The 25,693-nt window shown below is 38.4% G+C and overlaps 1 protein-coding gene across 4 annotated transcripts in view; it reads left to right on the forward strand.

Moving 5' to 3' along the window:
• The window catches only part of EGFR (epidermal growth factor receptor), a 253,092-nt gene that overhangs the window by 116,463 nt on the left and 110,936 nt on the right, over positions 1-25,693 (forward strand). Inside the window, exon 1 of one of the 4 annotated variants that reach the window (XM_061586832.1) lies at positions 18,518-18,618. The exons of the other annotated variants lie outside the window; for them this stretch is intronic. Coding sequence (XP_061442816.1) covers positions 18,519-18,618 — 100 coding nt within the window. The 5' untranslated portion in view covers position 18,518. Of the gene's footprint in view, positions 1-18,517; positions 18,619-25,693 lie in introns of those variants that run through there. 4 annotated transcript variants of the gene reach the window in all.

Genomic DNA, 25,693 nt, shown 5'->3' on the forward strand with positions numbered 1-25,693 from the left:
TTTTGGTTGTGCGCAGATGCCCTCATCTGTGTCTTGCACCCAGCAGAAGCTCTGGGCCAGGTGGGAAATGTTGGCATCTTGTAGATGACACTCTTCCCTTTCTTGGGGTGTATGATTTGTCCTGGCCCAGAGCCGATTGTGGGGTGGGCACCCTCAATTACTTATTTTTGTGTGTGTTTTTGTCTATACTGGTTGTGCGTAGATGCCCTCATCCATGTCCTGCACCCAGCAGAAGCTCTGGGCCAGGTGGGATGCACTGGCATCTCGTAGAGGACACCCTCCCCTTTCCTGGGGTGTATGATTTGTCTGGCTCAGAGCAGGTTTTACGGTGGCCACCCCCAGTTACTTCTTTTTTATGATTTTATGACATCTTTATGCATTTAGGAGCATTTCAGAAGCCTGATAATTTTGATGCAATAAATTTGTTCTTATTCTTGATGGGAAGAGTCTCCTGATCATGGAGATATATGATACGGGGTACCCCAACATATATTTTAGGCTTCAGAGACATGTTAACTGTGGCTTGGAGTTGCTGCAGCTGTCAACTTTTCTTTTTTTTTTAGTGTTCTTAACTTTCAAGCAAATAAGGAACTGGGAACTAGGAACCAACTTCAGTGTCGTATGTTTAGGTTGTATTTAATGAAATTAGCTTGATGCAGAAATTGTTTGGAAGGATACAAGTCTCCAGCATGGGAGACTAGAAATTAAAGTGCTTTTATATTTGTGACCTAATATTGTTAAACTTTTGTGACTTTGTGTGTGAGAATGACAACCTATCATTTGAAAAGGTTTTGATATATTCCAGATTGGTAATAATAGTAAGAAGAACCATAAACAAATAGCTCTTTTTCATATTTACTCAGCAACATTGATTTCCTTTAGCCTTTTAGCATGCTTACCTTTGCAAACCACAGCTAAAAGAACATTCAATATTTGTTTAATATGATAAGATAAATAACTGGGTGACTCAGTCAATCTTTGTAACCTCATCCATGTCTTGTCGTGGTGATTGCTGGTGACAATCAGGTTCATTGACTTTCACAGAAATCTGCAATGCGAAATCTAAGCAAAAATACTGAAGTCTGAGTGGCGTAATTAAAATATGCTTTCAGAATATTCTATTACACTGAAGGCTTTGCTACAAATTACTTTGGTCTTTAGGCTCTATTCAGATAATAATGCTCTAGTTGAGAATGCAGATATGAGAGATGCCCAAACATCTGAATCCGTACTAAACTGATATACAAACTACAGGCCCAAGTATCTCACCTGGGGAGAGATGTATATCTGAAAATGCACACTAGAGTGCATGGATCTGATCATGGATGAGATGTGTCACTACTGTTAGATGATGGAGCTACTCTCTTAGCCTAGACACAGATAGTTATTTTTATGATTCTTTGGATGTTTTTTCACTGCTTTGAGTTCATGTTGGGAAATCAGGTCTGAAAGGAAGGTGAGAATAGGTGATTCTTGTATCTGCAATTCAAATTATTAGGAAACATCTGAATTATCCCTTAGTTAAATAATAAAAAAGTGTTTTTTTCAGGAGTCCTGAGCTAGCCGTTTTCCATAACAATTTTTGGATGAAATTTTGCCTCAGTGGATGGCCTTTGCTAAAGCATTTTCACATGGTCGTTTATAAGTGAATGTTGGGATGAAAGTGTAATCCAGATGCAGCAAATCTACAACCAGCTTCCCTGTTTCTCTTCAGAATCCCTCTTTTCTGTCCAAAGACTTCCTCCATCAAAAATCGTCAATGTGACCAGCACTCATGTATGCACAGGAATTTGCATCATAAAATGTCTCCTTGCTTTAAACATTATAACATTTTATAAAAATACAATAAATAATAATAATAAAATCACTTCCAGGACTTCAACTATGTGTTAAATATTGTTGCATGCCACCCCAGTCTCCGAGCAGTGAGATTTCCAGGGGTACCTGTGTTCGCCCAGGGTTTGGTTTCCTTGGTAAGAAGGTCAGTGGAGACTGTAGTGTCTTTATGAAATATGGTTTATTTATTTACACACATTCCAACCTGAGCTTAGGATGGAGGGGTTCAAGGCATCAGCAGACAAAATCCAGCTTTTCCATCAGGGTTATAGGAGGCACCCCAAAGCCATGGTGCAGAAAGCCGGTCTCTCTGTCTGCCTCCAGTTTCCACCCTTTCTCTCTTACACAACTCAAAACACAAGCCTCTCCTCGGCCCCATTTGTCAATGACAAAAGGATCTCCCTGGCCCATTCACCAGCTGATGAGCACCTGATAGACTCATTAATCCACCTGGCCACTCTATTAGATTAACAAAAGAAACTCATCTGACCAGCAGAGCGAGTTTCTCACCCTCCAGGCACAGAATTGCAAATCAGAGGCTGGAAGGGGACTCATAGAAATTATCCATCTGAACCCCAAATCCATAACGCTATTGTAGTCAGTGTATATGTACGAAACCTTTTCTAGTCAGAATCTGATTTGGTTGGACCATTTTTGGTCACAGAGAAGCACTGAATACGTTTTATGAAGCATTCCTAGTTCATGTGAAATGATATAAACTGGCTTGGCTTGTGCTCAGCATGAACTGATTGTGTGTCTTAGATCGTGGTTCAAAGACCTTTGCAGGCTTTCTATGGCAGACAAGTAAATGTGAAAAGTGTTCCCAGGAGGTGTAAGATCTGAAAACCATCTAATATCTTTTCTTACAAGATCCATAACTTCATTACATTTCTATTTTCTTTTTATATTGCCTTTTGACCAATATGGTAGAATTGGATGAGTGTTTGTATAAGGAAAGCAGAAGTGGGAACTGTTTCTCACTTAAGGATGTAAGCCTTGTCTTTTAATAAACGTTTTGTTTTTCACATTAATAAGAAAGAACATACTGTTCATTGAGCCCACCACGCATTTGACAAAGTTCTGCATTACCAGGGAAAAACCTAATTCCTAAGTAATGTCCCACAGGATGACATCTGGTGATAACATTTATTCATTTGGAACTACAATTTCCACTGACAGAGGAAAATGGGGGGGGGGGGTCACAGAACACAATTTGGTACAATATCAACTAAACACCCACCTTACTCCTTCATTTACTCATATATTATATCCAATATGCTTTCTGAATGAGGCAGGCAGCTATCAAGCAAAACTTGTGATTATTTTAATTAAAGCAGATGTCATAACAAGTTACAGTACTTTCAAATTCGCACAACTCTTGCTTTGCCTATTTTGTACGTCACCCAGAGTGGCTGGATAGCCAGCCAGATGGGCGACTAAGAAGTTCAATAAATAAATAAATAAATTAGTTACAGCATTATTAATTTGGTGGGTTTGCTGTACATTCTTAAAGATGAATTCTACACTTGCCATTTGAAGAGGATAGGGACAGAATTTTGAAATTAAGTACACAATTTTTTATGTAGCAGGTACCACCTTATAGCCATTTCCATCTCATTTTAAAAGGCCAATGCACAACCAATTCCCTGCTAGCATGAGTTGATTTTTCAAAAGGTATCTCTCATAACATTTAAATAATAGCTGTGTCAATTGTATGTTCCTGCTCTTTGCAATGTTTGCCCTTTGGGTTTATTTCAGTTGATTAAGTACAAAAAGCTTTGGTAAATGTTTGCCTATGCACATCTGTTCATCATACACTTATGATAAAGGCCTGTGTACTTGTTTCTTTAATTAAAAGACTTACGAATATGGCATGTAAAAATAGCCATCAGGTTAAGTTTGTATAGAATAACACATAAATTCACAAAGTTTGTATTCTCCAGGATGCTTACTGAGACAAAAATAATTATTTTAATGGAATATGTCAAACTTGACTTCAGAAAATGGGAGACACAAGCTTCTCAACTCATGAAGAGATTGTTCCTTGATTTTTAAATATTAATCAGCTTCTTTCTCTTGATGTAGGTGTGTCATGGAGAAGCTTCAAGTTGTGTTTCAGGAGCAATTAGAAATATGTGAAGGCCCAGAAAAAAAAGTAGATCACTGCTGCGTTAGGCTACCTTTGTCTGCCTTTGTCCAATGTTGTGCCCAACATTCTCCAAATCCCCACCCCAGCCTTTACAGTAGGGCCCCACTCATACGGCAGGTTATGTTCTGGACCCCCGCTGTAAAGCGAAAACCGCTGTAAAGCAGAACCCATTGAATAGAATGGCACACGATACCTGAAAATGTCCGTAAAAGCGGAACAAGCGCTGTATGAGTGGGGCTTTAGTCTAATTGCGTCTAATTGAGACCGCCGCATTAACGAAGCGCCATAAAGTGAAGCGCTGTATAGCAGGGCCCTACTGTATATGGGAATGTTGCAAATCCATTTAGGAGGATAAGGACTGAAGCATCCCTTGCCTACAAAGGCGCTAGATACATTCCATTGGTTCAGACAGGATGAACTGCACAAACCACCAGAACTGGGTTGCTGGTGACCTGCTTTTCCAGGCACATTAAATATTACCAGAAATTAGTAAACTAATAACAAAATGATAATATAATACAAACAGCTATTTTTTACTTTGGTACAATAACTGATAGTGTTGATTTCATTACTGTATAAAATATATTGTACTATGTCATAGTAATTAGGTATTCAAGTTTAATTGTTTTGATCATATTCTACCACTACTGGAAAGGCTTGCTTACTTTCATATTCTTGAAAGGTTTCAGCCTCCCCCCCCCCCCCGTTAGACAGCATGGGGAAGTATTTTCTATACGATATAGGAATTGGGCTTCTGCTGTGGTGACACTTACTTTTTAGAACTCCCTTCTATTACATATCGTACTGGTGTTATCTCTATTGTCTTTTCATTGCCTATTGAGGATGTTCCTTTTTTCAGCAGAAATTTATCGGTCTTTATCTGCATTACGTTTGAAATTGTTTTTATGTATGAAATTGTATTTAATTGTTTTTATTGATGTTTTTACTGTGAAATTGCTTCAAGATGTTTTATGCGAATTATGTTTGATTCCATATCATAAATGGAATCAAATAAATAAATATTGTGCCTATATGAATAGGTTTCAAATGAGATAAAGTTTTGTTGATTCCTATATCTTCCCTGCCTGAAAAAAAATGTGATGTGGGCACCAAAATAAGCTGAGTTAATAAATGTAGTGGTTGAAAAATTCATAACATGTCTTTCAAGGTTCCTTCTAGTCATGAGCCATCTACAAAAAGTAATGTGTTTTTCGGGAAATGGATTCAAGATGAGCTAAATTGGCTGAATAAGCTATCCCATTCTTGGTTTGTGGTTTTATAGACTTGGGTGGAAGAGCGACTGCTGATGCATATGATTAATTTGTTGTGTGAGCAATTAGTTTTGAATAACAACTTCCTTTCATTTATGATTTAACATGGGCGGTATCTGACTGGGCATGTAGGTTGCACTGAAATGATTGTAAATTCCCATATTCACACTTACAGACTAGTTTGTGGTGAGTGTTTAGCCATATATGAGAACATAGTTTAAAATTACAAGAATGGTGTTAGAGATTACACTTAACATTGAACTTTCATTTATTTGGGAGACCTGTACATTTGTATTCAAGACGCAGTAGATATACCATTTTAAGGTACTTTTGCTGCATTGCTGGTCCCCTGTGCCAGAAATCTCCTAATTCCCTTTTTAACCCTTTTAAACAGCAACACGAAACTCCCACTTTGTAGCATTTGTGCTGGGGGAAGGGCGTTTTAACTCTTCCCCTTCCCCTCTTCCCCTACCATCTGAGTTGTCCTGAAAGATGTCACTACTAGTCCTGCAACTGAAATATAATAGGGAATGTATTTATCTCCAAAATGATTGCCTTTTCATCTTATCCGGGTGAAACATATGGCCATATTTATTATTGCTGGATGCTCCTCTTGAGGGAGTTTATTCCTAAATTTAGGAATGCATGATAAACTGCATGGTTCTTCCTTGTCTGCTTGCTAGTACTATGTAACGCTTGGGTTGATCAAATTTTGAAACAAAGCTCAATGGCTAGAGGCAAACAACTAGTGGTGGTTATTTTGCTCCCAGAGAATGAAGGTGGAATTGTGTCATGGGCAACGCTGCTCATGCAGCTCTTTCCTTCCCCCTGCCCCATCCTACTGTGATTTCTGATCAACACATGTGAAACACATGAAGCAGCAGTACACTGTCAGACCATTGGTTCATCTAGTTCTCCAAGGTCTTTTCCAGACATTTTACTTGGAGATGCTTTGAATTAAACCCATGAATTTTTATACTGCCTAGAAAGGTTCCATATTCATGAAGTACTCTGATATAAAAGCTCTTTCTTTTCCCTAAAATCAGCTGCATTTACTTAGCTTTCAAGCTTCTAAAAAAAGTAATTACAACCACTTTATGGTTTATAGATTCACTATAGTAACTGTAGCAACAGCCATTTTGTTTAAGGCTACTTTCCAAATGGCGTGATTTTACTATATTGGAATTGACAATATAGGAAGGCAATCCATAAACAAATAGGTAGCTCTTTCTTGTATTTATCCACTAACTTTGATTTTCTTCAGACTTTCAGTATTTACATTTGCAAAGAGATGGTAAAAGAACAATCATTGTTTACTCTCTTTTAACAGATACACAAATAGGATTCGGATAAAACCCTCCATCTCATGTAACTATTTTGGCTTTTAAGCTCGTCAGGGTAAAGTAGTAATTAGTTAAGGAATTCTGGAATAACTTGCTCATTGTAGCAATTAATGGCTCCAGTCTGCTAAAGCTATGTAGTAGAACTGGCGATAGGAAGGACATTCTGGATTCCTGCCACTAAAGGGATGGTGGGAGCACACAATGGTGCGTGCCACCTTTTATTGTGTTAGGCTGTGATTTGCCTAAGATACCCTTATTATGGTTTGGATGAAATGCCTTTCACATTAAGGCTTCAGTCTATTCTTCTTCTTGAATTTGGCTAAGAAGCTTGCAAGAGAAAATAAGGCTCGTTTATTGTTGGAACTGTTCATATGTCTACCTTAACTGAAAGGGGGAGAAAACAGTGCAATCCTATACATGTCTACTCAGAAGTAGGCCCCATTGATTTCAGTGGTGCTTACATCCAGATAAGAGATTATAGGAATGCAGTCTTGTTTCAGAAGAAACTATTAAGTCATCAAAAAGGACTAGGATTTTTCCTATGGTGAAATAATGTTACCCGTAATTGTGTTCATTAGCTAAGTAAAAATTTTATTTGACACTTAATGGAGAACCATTTGGATAAGTTATAAGTAATTGGCTAAAGGATTCTGGGAGAGGTCAGTGGGGCACCTGCCTTTCATTGCATCTGTTCCTTTAATACTTCTTTCTGTTTAGCTGCTACTGTTATAACCTATTCTTTTCCCCATCTGTCTTTCTGTTGATAAGGCTACTCCTTCAGCCAGGAGTGGTGAATTTGACACTCCGCAAATGTTGTTGGACTCACTCCCATCAGCCCCAACCAGCATAGCTAATAGACAAGGATGATGGGAGTTGTAGTCCAGCATCTTCTGGAGGGCCACAGGTAAGCCCCTCCTTTAAACCTTGATTCCAAAATGCTGTCCAAATAATACTGTTTTTTTCTTAGGGAAGAGAAAATTCATGAGCATAGATTCAAACAGTATTGACAGGTCCTTTTTGGACAAAAATCGGGAATATTTGTGAGTTTGCTTTTGATGTTTTAAATATATGCTTATTATTCACACCTGCATCAGAAGGTCAGTTCAAAACATCAATATAGATAACTCCAGTACTGACTGAATTGTCTTTTAGCTTGTGGATCACATTAGAAAATGAAGACCTTGAGAAGCAAGATCTCAAACCCTTAGGGTCAGGGATTGTTGTTACTGGGTTTGTGAAAATAGATATGAGATTTCAGGACACCATGTGGACTGTAAATCAGATGTTTTTCTGCAGCCATGAGTTCCAAATTGCAGGCCAGTATTGAGTGTTTTTCCTCCAGTGATTGTAATTTTGGACCGTAGAAACTTTTTAAGCCTTGCCAGTTTTACCTATGTGACTGCTTCCTTTTATTTATTGGTTTTCACATAACTGTTGTGTGTCCCTAGCATTTTTTTAATCACATGTAAATAGTTGGTATAATTTAATAAAGTATGTTTGTTTTTATATATGGGATTTTTAAATTGTTTTTGCTGTTGATTGCTTTTAGACATTTTTACTTGTATTGTTTCATCACTGTGTTTACCACCCTGGCTACTTTGGGAGGAAGAGTGGAATATAAATGTAATCAGCAATAGTAATAGTAATAATTGTAAATTAGAGTATCACTGTATAGGTTATTTTTTCTGCTTTCCTATTCATCCCATTTTAGCAGGGAGTACCGGGCTTTGATTTTTTTCTGTGTGCTGCATTAAAAAAAAATGCTTCAAAGCAAGGGGGAACCATAAGCTTAAATATATATGTCAATATCCAGTGACTGTGAAAGTGTGTTTACTGGTATGCACTTTTGTGACTAGTCCAGCAGAGATGTGATTAGATTCACTTTCAAGGCAATTAGAACTAACTATAAATCACATTTTGAACACTTCAAGAACAACAGCTTCCGTTTGTAAATCTTGAGATCAGAATCTTGAGGCTACCCAGCTGCAGCTGTTTTGTCCACAGAGTAACTGCATATGATGAAATAGATATTTTAAGTTAATATTTTTATTAGTGATTTCTTTTTAAAGTGAGGCGCTTTTGTAATTGACCATCACACAGAGCAAGAACTATCATGATGATATGCATGGAATACAGTAGACACTTTGTGTACCCTTTTGTAGTGGAAGCTTTCACACGAAGGAAGATGCCTGTTTACAGCTTCACAATATCTATCTCTGTTCTTTGGGTTGCCATTTGACTACTTCTGTTATTTAAAGATGATTTGTATTTAACTCATAATCCATTACAGTGAGTCAGTAATCATTTCATCACAATGTAAGGTTAAATTGATAGCCGTAACTGCAAAACCTCCTCTAAGTGTGTGCAAGGGGTTTGGCATGCCCAGCTGAATTTTGATTTAAAAACAAACAAACAGGTGACCACCTACTAATGCCATGTAGCTTTCAATGTTGAAAGCAGTTTGCAAAGTGTCAAGGAGGAAGGACCTATCCTTCTGAGGAAAAACAAGCCAAAGCCCTCTTAAGCTCATATGAGAAGTAGAGTAGTTGCACCATTTTTCTAGCTTTAGCATATATCATTTTTTTTTAAATCTATAGAATCATTTCTAAAGATATTTCTGAAAATTCAGTTAGATGCCATTTTGAAATACTTGTTCTGTGATGCATTTTTTTCAAAGAAAGTAAAGGCAGATTGTGACGAATTATCTCTGTGTATATGTGTTTGCACATGTACACTACACTTAAAAATACGGTAGTATCGCTTGCTTAACTGTAATGAGCCATACAATCATCTGCATCTTTGATTATAAATTAAATGTATCCAATTGTATCTATCTACCCTATATTTAGGACAGTGACCTCTCTGGAACATCTGTTTTGCTCATTACAATTTTATCTGTGTTAATGTTTGTTGGGTAAATGCCTTCTGTATTTTTCATTAATGGTTTAGTGGCAGAAATAATAACAGAAGTTGGCAAATAATACAGAGATTTTTTTTAAAATCCCATTACCTTTAATACTGCATGGAAAACATGGGGGTGGAGGTTGTTGTTTTTTTAAAAAAATCAGAACTGCAATTATTTGTGTATCAAACAAACACAATAAAACTCCAGACCAGAGAAAAGGCCTGTCCACTATATCAAACAGTTTACCAAAGCTCAACAGACTGCATTTAGAACACACAGGATGGGAGACATAAATAAGAATGGCTTTATTTCATCCATTCAATGTAGCAGCAAACATAGTTTACTATTACATCTGAACTGGATAAATTGTGGTTTGGAATTCCATCTGAACTGTGTCTATCCAGTTGTCAACTGAGACTATTTACTGAGAACTCCGGAAGAAGAATGTGAGTGCTCCCCCCTCCAAAACACACACACACACACACACACACACACACACACACACACACACACACACTCCTCCCTGTTGCTCAAACTCTGATTCTGCATTGGCATAACTGTTCAACACCTTGCACATGTAAATAAGTTATGTGTTTGTAATGTGATATTGCTTTACCCCTTTCACACATTGCTGAAGGCCATGCTATACCATGTGATGTTCTGCTGTGCTCATAGCCTGTCTTGCACTAGCTTTTGAAACAGAATGTGTTAGTAAACTGAGCATGACACTTCCCTTTTTAAAAAAATTGAATAGAACGTTTAACCTCTTGTAATTGATCTGATTGTAGTTAAGAGTAGCATAAATTTATAAAACTCTTTTCAGCGACATTTAATATCTGGGTAGCCTGTAATAGAGAGAGAGGATGCTTACAAACTAGAACTCTGATTCACTAATAGGCAAAAAAACTTGTGGTTTAAGAATGTACTTATAGCCCACAGATCTTTCTATCGAACTTTAAAAAGCAGGGAAATTGGGCAGCTATAGTGAATGCACCAGGGGAGCAGGAGACCTGACCTCCTCTCTGAGATATTGTACTGCCCTACAAATTTGTCAAAATGCAAACACAGTTTGAGTTGGTCTTTCACTGTCCAATCCACTTGCTGTGTAGCTTGCCAGCCTGCATTCCCCTGATGAAGGCCTAAAAACTAATAGGCTGAAATGTCGGGCTTTGATGATATAATATTTTTCTAGCATCTTGGGTTCCGTCTCACATCCACACCAGGCCTTTATTTCACTTTGGGCAGTCATGGCTTCTCTCAAAGAATCCTGGGAAGTGTAGTTAATGAAGGGTCCTGAGAGTTGCTAGGAGATGCCCTGTTCCCCTCACAGACCTTCAATCAGAGAAACCAGTCTGGCCACTGGAGCTCTCTCAATGGAACAGGAGTCTCCTCTCAGCACCCTTCACAAACTACCCTTCCCAGGATTCTCTGAGGGAAGCCATGACTGTCTCAAGTGGGATCAAAGTCTGGTGTGGGTGTGGGCCCGATTAGGCAATCCAAGCAGCTGTGAGGCTTTTAGAACACTGACAGTTGGTTCTTACTGAGCATGCCTGACATAACTGGATTTCAGCCAAAATTTATTAAATTAATTAAAAATCAGCCAGGCATTTTTTAAAACTTTTAAACTGCAGAAGATGAAGGTCAGAGTATGGGGCAAGGTCAGTATTAGGATTGCAGGTACTCTGTGAACATGGCTGATTTTTTTTTTTTTTTCAATAATTTTTATTCAGATTTTCATAAAACATACAAGACAAAATCATAAAACATTCAAAGACAAAAAACAAAATCAAAAATAGTTAAACAAAAAGAAAAAAAGAAAAAAAAAACAAAAATAAAAAATAAAGAGTAAAATATTGACTTCCCATTTGTCAAAGATCAAATCAGTTATAAGTCTATAATATATAACAATCCTGTCTCTTAAGTCATATTATAAAATCACTTTCCTCCAGTAGTTATCTTACTTAATCATCAAATCTCATAAACATTACTTTATTCTTTCCACAAAAAGTCAAAGAGAGGTTTCAATTCTTTAAGAAATATATCTATCAATTTTTTTTTCCAGATAAGCATATCGATTAATCCATCTCATTACTAATTATGATAATCTTATTGTCATAACCATAGTCAAAATAAACATTTCAATTAATCCATCACATCAGAATCTGTTAGGTTCAGTAATTTCAATAGCCATTGTTCTATTATCTCTAGTAATTCCATTTTCCATCCTCCATCTTCAGCAGTCCTGTCAAGTCCAGTAATTTCAATATCCAATCTTCCATTATCAGTATTCCATAATAATCTTGCTGTCAAAGCCATAGTCATATAGTAAGAGTCTGATGGGAATTACCTCTATCCCAAATATTTTCTTGCCATCCATTCTGAATAGGTTGCTGAAATACTGCTGCAAAATCATATCTCTGTTCTTTTTTTCAAAATACACTGGGTCATCTCCTAAAAGTTTCTCCACTGTCACATGGCTGCAGTTAATTCCATAGATTTTCTCTATATTGGGCTCCATCACATCATTCCAGTCCAGAAGATAGTCCATGCCATTGATAACTTTATCTCTAGAATCTTCATTAATTTCTTCAGAGATAACATTGAGTTCCAAACAATAGATTTTATTTCTAAAGTCCATAGACTCCAAATCTTGTTCCTGTTCCACGTTTGTTCCAATCTCCGGGATCTCCTCTCTCACAGGGACCCCTATTCCAGTCTCCAGGGTCTCCTCTCTCACAGGGACCCCTGTTCCAATCTCCGGGGTCTCCCCTCTCACAGGGACCCCTTCCAGGGTCACCTCTCTCACAGGGACCCTTATATCTTTAATCTCCTGCTTCATTTTACTCAATTCAATTTTCATTATCTCAATCTCATCCATTATTTTCTGAAACATAGTTATTTCCAGATTCTCAGCCACTTTCTTAATTGCCATTTTAAAAGAAAAATATAGGAAAACCACTTCTTATTTCAGCAACAATTGGGTTAATACTCCAAACTTGGTGACATCACAGTATAAACAGAGCAGACAGCCTTATCTCTCCAATAGTTAAGTAAACAAAATGCAGTTCCCAGGATCGAAACAATTAATGGCAATCGTCAAGAAACAGATTCGTCAAAATAAAATAGACCAAAAAGAGAGTAGTCTCAAAACAGTATAATATTTTTCAAAATAAAAATCTGGAATAGAAATCCCTCTTCTGTGTATATCTTTAGAATGCAAATCCAGGACAGCTTTTTGCAACAAAAACAGAGATAAGCTATTAATTAGTGCGTAGCAGAGAGAAGTTACGGCTCCCCAGTGAGATGTCAAAAACCGATCAATCTGGCAAATCTCTTTTAAACAGCAACAATTTAAGTCAAGTAAAAGAAAAATATAGAAAGAAGGGTGCTTGCCTGTTAGTGCGTTCTCTCTTAGAAGATAAGATGAACGTTCGCTTTAACAGATAGAGCTTGCTGTTGAAAATCCGTCCCACCTTCGTCGGCTGGACCTCGTCCCATAAATTAATGAGATCTGGTCGTCCCAACAAAAATAGGCTTTGAGGTTAATCTCTTCGTTTCTCCCTACCCGGGAGAAGTTTAATCAGTCAAAAAAAAAAAGAAAAAACTGACTGATATATCTGAATAAGCTTCTTTTGAGGCAGGAGCCCGTCTCAAAAGCAGGCACAGGCTAAGTCACCCTTCCCGGAAGTCGAACATGGCTGATTTTTAATGAATTTCAACAGATTGTGAGAACTCTCAGAGAAAAAAGTCCAAAAGGGCTCTGGGGTTTTTTCTCTCTCTCTTTTTAGACTTTGAACTCTCTGTTTTCGCTGACTGTTTTGTGTATTGCCATGAAAATTGACAGGGTTGTTAAGCAAGCGTTTCTGAGTTCAGGACTATACGTTTTGTAAGGTTTTGTTCTGAAATGAGCTTATGGGAAGCCTCAGAATGACATGGGGGTATTTTCAATTTAAAATTGCGGAATGTGAAAAATCCACGCTGGCTATAATAAGAGTGGCTGTATAATAATAAGTCCTTGGGTTTCAATAATATAGTTCACCTTGTAAAAATACATGCAAACTTCAAAATAACAGTTTTCTCTATGGTATGCTAAGCTATGGAAGACTCTTCCTTTTCAGTCTCCATCACACCTAGAAGGGGGGGGAGTATTTCTGGGTTAAAAGGAGTTTGATAGCTGCAGCCATTATTGAAGGAGTGACAGCTGGAGCACTAATAAGGAAATGACCTCAAGAGAGCATATAAGGAAGCAAAACAGTAAGGTCACACCGCTTGACTAAAGCAGTATCTTTTTAATATTTGAAGTGTTTGGGTTTTTTTGCAAGCAGGTCATGAACTCTGTAAACTAAAGACAATTAAAAAACGTATTATTTCTGGTGTTAGTATACTTTGTTCAGGCACAACTCTCCCGCTGGGCAACACTGTGGTAAAGTGGAGGGGAAAAACCAAGCTCAACGCTTTCTTTTGCCTCCCATTTTGTAGTGTGTTGAGCTTATATGGGAAATCATAGAATTGGACTACCAATTATTAACTGATTGTCCAAGCATAAGCAGCAGTACTGCACTAGGGATATGTATAGAAATACACTGTTACCTGAGATTTCTCTATTGCAATCTTATATTTAAAATAATTTATCTTCTACATTAATGGAAATATATTACTATGGCTTAGATAGAAGATCATAAGGTATTGTGGGGGGAGAAATCAGTGTTTAGCTGTGCAGGTAAATGGTTACAATGCCACAAACAAAAAAGTTTTGTGATAAAAAATTTAAGGGATAGGATGTTAGAAACTAAGTTATCCTATTTTGAATTGCAATAAGGTCAGATAGTTGAGTTCTAAAAAATTGCAAGTATATCAGTTACTCATTGAAACTGAAAGCAATTGGAGAAACCAATTAAAAAGAGGATGTTGCAGACTATTATCCCTGTTCCCAGAACTGTTCCAGTGAAAATATGCCAAGACAGGGGCTGAAGTGGGGCAATGTCATTGACAGAACATGTGTGGCAAAGGGGAGGAGCATACTTATGCCTCCATTCGTGGCACAATTTTACACCAGCTTACAGGAAATTTCCCTCCAATTGACTTCAGTGGGAGGGGGGGAGTTAAAAGTAAAATATCTGTTCTTGAGTTGATTACTGTCCCTCCCATATTATTGTAATAGACCATAGGGTAATCTCAAAGATGTAGCATATACATGATTGAGATGGTAGTATGTGGAGGTGCGGGTTAGATGAAGGCAGGGACTGATGTCAGAAAGGTGAAAGAATACTCTCAGTTGGCCTAGAGTGGTGGTACCATTTGAGCTGTGCTCCAGGCAGTACAGTGTCTTGGGCAGAGCTTGGAAAAGTTACTTTTTTGAACTACAACTCCCATGAGCTCAATACAGTGGCCATGCTGGCTGGGGCTGATGGGAGTTGTAGTTCAAAAAAGTAACTTTTCCAGGCTCTGGTCTTGGGACAGCACTGACCACTGTAAATCAGTGTAAATCTGACATGGCTTTTAGCTAAAAAGTGGAGTAACACAGTTTTCTACTGTCTGGTGAATGGTGATTCTCCTGTTTTGAAAAAAATAGCTACAAATCCAGGGGCCCAGGTACCTGCAGACTGCTTTTAAAGTGGATTCTCTTTCCCAGATGACTCATTGTTCCCCTTCTCATGTGTGCAGATAATCAGCAAACCACAAAAACCTTGAATGAATATCTTCATGCTTGTTGAGTCTGTGAAATGATGGACTGTACTTTAAATTCATAACTCTGTTTTCCTAATAGTCCCTGTCCAGTGGAAAATACAAAGTCCATGCAGCCATTTTGTTCAAATTATTTGTTCTATTATGGGGATGTGAGGAGTAATCTCTGTTTATGTATACTAGTGGAAAGTAAGTGGTGTTGCTTGGGAATTCTAAGAACCAAAAAAAGCCCCCTGAGATTTTTACATAAATAACTTAATTTGTTATTTTCCAGGGCTGTGCATGTCCCATTGCCAACCCAACCCAGAGAACACCCAACCAGGATCTGACCCCAAATCCATTCAGGGGACAGGGCTAATGTGTAATCAGGGCTTTTAAAACCCTGTAGTGTGATATAGTGGTTAAAGTGTTGGACTACGACCTGGGAGAACAGGGTTCAAATCCCCACACAGCCATGAAGCTCACTGGGTGACCATGGGCCAGTCACTGCCTCTCAGCCTCAAAGGAATGCAATGGTAAACCCCCTCTGAATACCGCTTACCATGAAAACCCTATTTGTAGGGGCGCCATAATTTGGGATCGACTTGAAGACAGTCCATTTCATTTTTTCAAGGTCAGGGGGGTGGCAGGGGAATGAGATGCTGCATCTCCTTCCCCCTCTTCCAGCCACACTACAGAGAGCAGGAAGGTTCAATTCTGCTGGGTGCTGCTTTGCCAGCATGTTTCCTGTGGGGACTGCAGCCAGTAGGATTGCACCCTCTGTTCAACAGCTCGTGCATGGAGGGTTCAGTCCTGCTCAGCTTCATTGTTATGTGTTTTCCCTCTCCTGAGAACAGGCACAAGTAGGCAAAGCACATCAGTCAACCATCTTGGTTCAAAGTGGCATCCAAAGGTGTCCAAATGTAGGCCAATGCCTGCTCCTCGCTCTTGGGAACCATCCCGCCAAATTGGGCTACATATCTTCAGAGGTGTCCAAATCAGCTCCATTTGGAATGGTTCGGTCCACCATCTTTGTTCAAAATGTCATCCTGTGTCCAAATGTAGGCCAAAACTCAATCCTCCGTCTTGGGAACCATCATGCCAAATTAGGCAACAATATCTTAAGAAATGTCCAAATCAGTGCAGCTTGAAATAGTCCGGTCTGCCATCTCGATTCAAAATGGCATCCAAGCCTGGCTCCTCCATCTTGGGAGCTGTCATGCCATATTGGCTGACAATTCACTAATACACAAAAAACTTTGCGGTTTAAGATTGTACCTATAGCCAACAGATATTTCCATCAAACTTTAAAAAGCAGGGAAATTGGGCAGCTATAGTGAGTGCACCAGGGGAGCATGAGACCTGACCTCCTCTCTGAGATATTGTACTGCCCTACAAATTGGTCAAAATGCAAACACCATTTGGGTTGGTCTTTCACAGTCCAATCTACTTCCTGTGTAGCTTGGAAGAATTTGGTAACGTGCCTCTGATCATATTTCTTAAATTAATTAAAAATCAACCAGGCATTTTTAAACCTTTAAACTGCAAAAGATGAAGGTAAGAGTATGGGGCAAGGTCAGTAATAGGATTACAGGTACTCAGTGAACATGACTGATTTTTAATTAATTTCAACAAATCATGAGAACTCTGACAGAAAAAAGTCCAAAAGGGGTCTCGGGTTTTTTCCTCTTTTTATATTTTGAACTCTCTGTTCTCTCTGACTGGTTTGTGTATCGCCATGAAAATTTAGAGTGTTGTTAAGCAAGTGTTTCTGAGTTCAGGACTATAAGTTTAGTAAGGTTTTGTTTTGAAATGAGCTAATGGGAAGCAGCAGAATGACATGGGGTGTATTTTCAATTTAACATTGCAGAATGTGAAAAATCCATGCTGGCTATGGTATGCAACCACAATCGTGGCTGTATAATATATTCAGAAGCATGCAAATCAGTTTGGAACTGTTTGGTGTGCCATCCTGATTCAAAATGGCATCTGGCGGCATCCACAAGCAAACAAAACCAGCTCTTCCATCTCGGAAGCATTATACCAAGTCCAGTGATGATACTAGTCCTCCAGTGGCATCCAGACCCTTAGAGAACTGACAGACAGATCACTTTCCAAAATGTGTACTAGATTATAATAGGAGCTGGTATTGAAATTATCCAACCAAACTTACCTACACAAATAACAATTCATACAAGCGCCCAACTCCTACAATAAGTAGGAGTCAAGAGATTCCTTCTCTTCCTCTGTATATTACAAAAGAGAAGCAATCTTCTGTTAGTTCTCTCTTAAAGCATTTGAAGTAGCACGTGACGTTTTCCAGTTGTTACTATTAGTCACTAGATCCACACCTTAAAACCGAAAGCTTCTAGAGGAAGTCATAATGCATCCCAGTCTGGCTGTGGAGGCAAAGTGAAAGTTTTGCACCCAATTGAAAATTAGCCTGCAGGCTCTCCATGAATTAAAAAAAACCTAGTTCCTCAGCTGAGGAATTCTGTTCCCTGTAATGACTTGGCAAAGCCCAATTCAAGCGAGAAAGCAGCTGCTGCTGTCGTAGAAATATTCCAGGCAATAATTGCAAACCACATGGTTCAGTGTTTACAAATACGGTTCGCATGGAGGCAGTTTTTGGTGGCTGTTACTCCTGCTCTAGTACCATCCTATTTGAAATACGTTTGTCTTCTTCAGGAAGTAACAGAAAATTATGGTTATATATGGAAAGGACTAAGGTGATATAGGCATAGATTCTTAGGTATTTGGGGACAGGGTGTTTCACTTTTAGCATGTTATCTGCTTCTTTGGGATGAGAGAAGCTGGAAATTGAGCAAGTACTGCTATTTTTCAAAGATGTACACGGATAAAAGCACTTCATGCATTTTAGTAAGTATAGCTTGATGAAACTTGCAATTAAAAGTGAATAACAAATCACTGACCATAGAAGTGGAATAATTTTGTCTTCCCCTTCTCCCTGCTGCTGCTGCTGAGCCAATATTTGCAGTTAGTTTGCTAGACAATGTTTTTGTTTATAAATATAATATTAAAACCATCAGTTTAGCTGCAATTAATTATTAGCCAGTGACTGGAAAGTAAGCAGAGGTTTAAGACCAAGATGTACGAATGCTGAATAGTTTTGAGATAGTAAACCCATAATGATGATTATGCCTCTACACGTTGTTCACAGAGCAAGCTCTGACGCAGATATGACTGGTTTGTTGGCTTATTGTGTTTGCATTTGGAATTGACTGAGTTTTAGGAGGACAGTCTCCCATAACTTTGCACAAGGGTGTGATCAGGTGCTGTTTGAACAGGAAATAGTAATGTACAGCACCCTGATTCTGAATAAAAAGGAAATGAATCATAGGTTCATTGTCATTCTTGTAACACCATCTCAACTCCCAAAAATATTTATTTGGAATACTGTTTTCAATGGGGAAAAAGTCCATGGATTTGGTAAGAACTTGGATGTACATTTTGTTAACTACTATTTCAACTGAACCACTGATTTTAACATCCCTCATTAATTTTTTGTGCATGATAGTGTAAAGAAAAGGCAATGGAAGTGCTTTGTTCATTGAATGTTGCAAGGATACCTCTGCACGTTTGAAAATTCTCTTGTTCAAGGAGAAAATAAGGTGGATAGGAAATGAGATGGAATTAGTTTCATCATTTTGGCTTCTAGTGACAGTTCTGGTTTAATTTGTTCTAACACCCAATTATTTGTCTTTTTTGCAGTCCATGGTATGCACAAAGCTCTCCTCCAACACCACATTTTGAATGAGTTGATTTTTCTCCTATCCTCTTTTTTCACTGTCCAACTTTCACATCCATACATAGAGATTGGGAATACCATTGTCTGAATGATCCTGACTTCAGTGTTCACTGATACATCTTTGCATTTGAAGACCTTTTCCAGTTCTCTCATACTGGCCCTCCCCAGTACTAGCCTTCTTCTGATTTCTTGACTATTGTCTCCATTTTGGGTAATGACTGTGCTGAGGTATTGATAATCCTGGGATCCCCTTTCTTTGGAATTGGGATATATATTGAACTCTTCCAGTCTGTGGGCCATTGTTTAGTTTTCTATATTTCTTGACAGATTTTTGTCAATATTTGGACAGATTCAGTCTCAGCAGCTTGTAGCAGCTCTGTTGGTATCCCATCTATTCCTGGTGATTTGTGTATTTTAAGAGCAGCTTTCACCTCACATTCTAAAATTTCTGGTTCTTCATCGTACAGTTCCTCCATGAATGAATCTGTCATCCTTGCATCTCTTTTATAGAGTTCTTCAGTGTATTGCTTTCATCTTCCTTTTATTTCATCTCGGCCAGTCAGTGTGTTCCCCTGTTGATTATTCAACATCCCTACTCCTGGTTTAAATTTCCCTTTAATTTCTCTAATCTTTTGGAACAGGGCTCTTGTTCTTCCCTTTTTGTTGTCCTGTTCTATTTCTATACAATAACTATTGTAATAGTTCTCTTGGTCCCTACGTACTAGTTGCTGTATTGTTGCATTTATGGTTCTGACTTTGTTTCTATCTCCTCTTTCTTTTTGCTTTCCTTCTCTCTTTAACCATCCACTGAGGTCTTTCTCTCTTTTTAACTAGAGGTATTGTCTTTTTGCATTCTTCCCTGATAACGTCTCTGACTTCACTCCATAGTTCTTCTGGTTCTCTGTCAACTAAGTTTAAAACTTCAAATCTGTTCCTTATTTGATCTTTATATTTTTCTGGGATGTTATTTAAATTGCGTTTTGGCATTATGATTGCTTTGTTGTTCTTCTTTAGCTATACTCTGATTTTCGATATGACCAGTCCATGATCTGTACCGCAGTGTGCTCCTGGTCTTGTTTTTGCAGAAAGTATGGAACTTCTCCATCTTCTGCTACCAATTACATAATCAATTTGATTCCTATATTGAGCATTTGGTGATGTCCACGTGTACAGTCATCTTTTCAGTTGCTCAAAAGATGTGTTTGCGAGAAACAAATTATTGGCTTCACAGAATTCAATAAGTCTTTCTCCTACTTCATTTCTGTCTCCTAAGCCCCATTTCCCCACAATTCCTAGTTCTCTGCTTCCTACTTTTGAATTCCAGTCCCCCATGATTATCAGCACATCTTGTTTTGGTGTCTTATCAATTTCTTCCTGTAGTTCTGTGTAAAATCTCTCAAATTCCTCTTCTTCTGCATTTGCTGTTGAAGCATAGACTTGGATGATGGTCATGTTAATAGGTTTCCCGTTTAATCTCATTGGTATCACTTGCTCAGACCTTGTGTTGTAGCTCCTAATTGCTTTTGCCACATCACTTCTCACTATTAAAGCAATCACATTTCTTCTTAGTTTCTCATTTCCTGCATAAAATGTTTTGTAGTTGCCTGATTGAAAATGTCCCATTCCTGTCCATTTTAATTCACTCACGCCAAGTATTATAATGTTGATACTTTCCATTTGGCATAAATAACCATTGTTCAAGTTTTCAATATGATGTTCAATGACTGCAAGACTTTATCAAGGCATACTAGAGACAAAAAACCATGATTTGATATACATCATGATGCTGTATAAAAAATTCAAATCATGAATCAGATTTTCCTTTAGGTATTATTATTGGTGATACTTACCCAAGGCTGCTTATGCATATGACACTGCATATCAGAAAATCAGGGCCTTAGGGGCCAGCACTTCAGGCTATAGGGAGGCCTCTGCCATGCCAGGATAGTGATGGGGAGGAGCTACAGTATGTAGTGGCTTAGAATAAAGTAGTAAAGCTTAGATATGCCATAATACCCCTGAAAATAAACAATGTATAGGAATGTACGGATCCAGCACCATCTATCTACACCTGCTGTTCAGCAAGACTGTCTTTCAAGGTGGGCAAAAAGGAGTTCTGGGCTAGAGGACTCAGTGTGAGTGACCAAGAAGTACAACTCACAAAGAATCAGACTTTAATGATTGTTCAGTTTATTATTACTGCTTGGGCCAAAGGTCATTGCAGACGACTTTTATGACAGTGTCTAAAGTAACTGTTGTCTCAGAGCCACTCCAAAATGTGAAGGTTAACAGTCATATATAGGTGCTAAGTAATGAAAAGAACCGGAAATTGGTTTAGCAGAACCAGCAGTAGAAGGCACTACTAAAAAGTGCCTAGAACAGACTATTCCGAAAGAAACTGATTCCTTAATGTGAAATTACCATATCTAGTTTAGTGTTCTTCTAAATCTGTCTTTCTGTTAGTATCTTATATGCTTTCTTGTTAAAATAGGCTGCCTGTCTACTAAATGGTTCCCAAGGGGGCTTAACAAAATAATTTTAGAATAGCATATTATCTACACTTTGCATTTCTAATTCTGTTCTCAAGGATCTACACAATTTTTTTGTTTAGATAACTCTAACAACAAATCAAAGCACTAGATCAGATCATTTTCACAATTACGTTTTTGTGTAGTCACATGAAAACTGCTATACAAGTAAAATGAGTTTTACATGTTATGATGTCTTCTGGCAAGAGAAAAGGACGGCAGTAGACATTTCAGTAGACAACTTCCTTTCAGCTGTGTTGGCTGGAACCTTTATTTTAATGTAGCCTCTTATGCCTCATTCTGCCATACTGCACTAAAGAGATGCAGGATTAATCTCAAATATTAAATATTAAATGACACAACTCCTTTGCATTGACCCTGGAGCTTGAGACCTCACCCTTCTGACAGGATCTCCTTGCAGAAGGTCTCCTGCTGAATCCCTGGTAGGGCAGGAAATGTCCCATTGGAAACCCTGCAGAATCACTGCCTGTCACCGCAGGCAATACTGAGCTACATGGATCAATGGTCTGACTCAGTTATATGATGAGGCTTTATTACTATTGCACTAATTTGGTATAAGGCAGATTCCTATGTTCCTGTCTTCTGCTGGTAATCACTGGCTAGGGTTAAATCCTAGGTACGTATGTTGAGATGCCTGTGCCGAAGTAAGATGTGTTGTACACATTGAACATGAGCGTATTCAAGTACCGAAATGTCAGCCCATGGGAAATCAGGGAGAGAAACGGAGCCTAGAGGAAAGGCATCTCTTTCTAGACCTTGGTGGTGCTTCTGTGTATAGAAGTTTTCAGGAAACATTTCTGCATCCTTAAGTAAAGTGGGGAGGGAGCAACTTTCTTCACCATATGTGAGGAACTTTAGGAGGGTGGGGAGGTGTTTGTGCTTGGAAGCCACTTATGGTGCAATTTGTGTACATAAGCCCACAATGTATGTAGTTAATTATAGCATGCAAATAAAGTGTTTGGGAATCTGTGTTAGTACTATTTTGGCAAAGAAACATTGAGCTTCCTTACTTATATATAGATATCAAAATAGTTTCTACTTTACGTTAATTTCCCCCCTTTATATTTGCATTTCATCTCCTGTCTTTTGTGTGTATTTCAGTTTCCCTGTACTGGTCTGATAAAAATAATTTAAAGCCAAGACCGGATTTTAGAAGTTCCCAAGATAAGATAAATGGAGGTTCCAGGTTTAGAATGAATATGTGTTTCTACTTGGATATTAAACTAGAACTGGAAAGAGTGCATGCATGCTTTTTTGGTTAAAAAAAAAAGATACCAGTACTCTAATCTTGATAAAAGTGCCATGGATGCTAGCCCAGAATCATTGCTGTGGGCAACAAAAAAGAGGTGCCAATACCAATGAGTACTGTCACAAAAATATTGCAAGAACTGGAGTATGTTTGAAGTCAAAACCATGTTGGCAGAGAAAGCTCTTTCAAAGTCTGTGTAATGTTAAGTTTTATAAAACGGTTAACGATTTATTGAATTAAGTTGAGCTGATGCAACATAAAAAGTAAAGGCTCTGTTACAAGTACTGAAAAATGGAAATGGACTGCCTTCAAGTCGATTCCGACTTATGGCGATCCCATGAATAGGGTTTTCATGGTAAGAGGTATTCAGAGGTGGTTCACCATTGCCTTCCTCTGAGGCTGAGAGGCAGTGACTGGCCCCAGGTCACCCAGTGAGCTTCATGGCTATGTGGGGATTCGAGCCCTGGTCTCCCAGGTCACAGTTCAACACTCTTAAGCACTACACCGCACTGGCTCTCTATTACAAGTACTACAGAGATGATAATATTTAGCAAAGTTGCAGAAAGTCACCGCAATCTGAATCTTGGCTTGTTTGGAAGCCGTTAACTATCGTTCCTGGTTCGCATACAACAGGAAGCTATGGTGAACTGCGGCTCCCTGGATTGTTTTCCCACTCATATTAAGAGAGGGGTGAAGTAGGAGCATAGGGGCTGCACGCACATGCATTAAGCTTTTGCAATCTTGGCTCACTAAGACAAGATTTGATCATGTGAATGAGGCCTGTTGCTGCATTGATCTAATTCGGATTTTGCACGTTTTAACTGTGCTTGTAATTACAATATGGGAAGGCATTTTTATGAATGGAATCAAATCTATTAATCACTTACTTGTAGATAGTATGGTGGTATTTCAAATGTAGCCATTTTATATAATGTAACTTGTAAGGATGTTCTGTGTGCCTGGCAGCTCTGTAGCTTGTGCAACAGTAGTTTTTTTTATCAGACTGATAATTCTTGTGCTGTGAGCCAATGTCAAACAGTATCTTTGTGGCCTTGTATGTGAAAGTCATCACAAAAAAGAAGCACCAACATTTTGTTTTCACAATAAGTTTGTCCCTAGGCAGTTCAAGGCTGCATGTGAGCATTCATTTGAGAGAACGGGTATTGTATTCTGGCCATAGATAAAGATTGTAAACAGTTCTGTATGTTGAAAGTATAATAAAAGGGATAAATAGCAGGTACATCTATAATTCCTTACCCTCACTGCAGGGAAGAAACGTGGTTTATTAGTTTTTATTTTAGCAGCAATCCCTTTAACTTTCAAAAAATGTAAATAGAGCCCTGATGGATCAGACCGAAGACCTTTCTAGTCCAGCACACTGTTTCCCACAGTGGCCACAATAAGTGATACAAACATGACATAAGGGCAGTAGCATTCTCCCTCTGTTGCTCCTCAGCAACTGGTTTTCAGAGGCATGCCACCTCTGACCTTTGAGGTAACATATAGCCATCTTGATTAGTAGCCATTGATACCTTTAAACTCCATTAATTTTGTCTACTCTCCTTTTAAAACTAAGTTGGCCACCACCAAATATTGTTGAACTGTCCCCATCAGTCACTCAAACATACTATTTTTTTTCTGCATATTTCCCTTTTGCTGCACTGTTGGATCATGGCCTCTTTCACTGCAATGGACTACTCGTGCATCAGGTGCATGAAACAGAATATTTGTGTCAGGCACCAGTCTTCAGCTGCCTGAGTCTCTGGGTTTCTGTTGATTGGTATAGAAATTATCCTAGCCAGACGATTCTGTGTGACTTCCTGCTGCATTTCATCAGTTTGGGTAACTGGTTGCTGAAGCAAGCAATTATAGTCTCTGTCTACATTGGCTGACTTCTTACCTGCAATGTTGCAGGTACATGGTATCTCCCAAGTCAAAAGAAATTAGACTTTGCAGCACTGGGCACTTGACAGTGATCATGCACAGTTCTATTTCCACCATTGTGGTTGGCATGGCATGGTGTTGTTGTTATGTGCCTTCAAGTCGATTACGACTTATGGCGACCCTATGAATCAGCGACTTCCAATAGCATAAACCACCCTGTTCAGATCTTGCAAGTTTAGGTCTGTGGCTTCCTTTATGGAATCAAGTCATCTCTTGTTTGGCCTTCCTCTTTTTCTACTCCCTTCTGTTTTTCCCAGCATTATTATCTTTTCTAATGAATCATGTCTTCTCATTATGTGTCCAAAGTATGATAACCTCAGTTTCATCATTTTAGCTTCTAGTGACAGTTCTGGTTTAATTTGTTCTTACACCCAATTATTTGTCTTTTTTGCAGTCCATGGTATGCGCAAAGCTCTCCTCCAACACCACATTTCAAATGAGTTGATTTTTCTCTTATCCGCTTTTTTCACTGTCCAACTCTCGGGAGTTCCCCCGAATGCAAATAGCCTTCACAGCATAGGAAGAAAGAATTACATTTTTCTCCACACCTGCTACAAACCCAATAATTTTGAGAATTGCATTATCGTATTGATGCATTATGATGTGTTATATTCGTGTTTTTGTAAGCCGCCTTGAGGGCCTTTTGGCCATAAGGCGGGGTATAAATTTAATAAATAAATAAATAAATAAACTTTCACATCCATACATAGAGATCGGGAATACCATGGTCTGAATGATCCTGACTTTAGTGTTCAGTGATACATCTTTGCATCTGAAGACCTTTTCTAGTTCTCTCAGAGCTGCCCTCCCCAGTCCTAGCCTTCTTCAAATTTCTTGACTGTTGTCTCAATTGTGGTTAATGACTGTGCCAAGGTATTGATAATCCTTGACAAGTTCAATGTCCTCACTGTCAACATTAAAGTTAAATAAATCTTCTCTTATCATTACTTTAGTATTTTTGACGTTCAGCTGTAGTCTTGCTACAAAACCCTGTTAACAGAGTACCCAAAATGC

The sequence above is a fragment of the Rhineura floridana genome, chromosome 10 (assembly GCF_030035675.1).
Source record: "Rhineura floridana isolate rRhiFlo1 chromosome 10, rRhiFlo1.hap2, whole genome shotgun sequence".
Taxonomy (NCBI): Eukaryota; Metazoa; Chordata; class Lepidosauria; order Squamata; family Rhineuridae; genus Rhineura; species Rhineura floridana.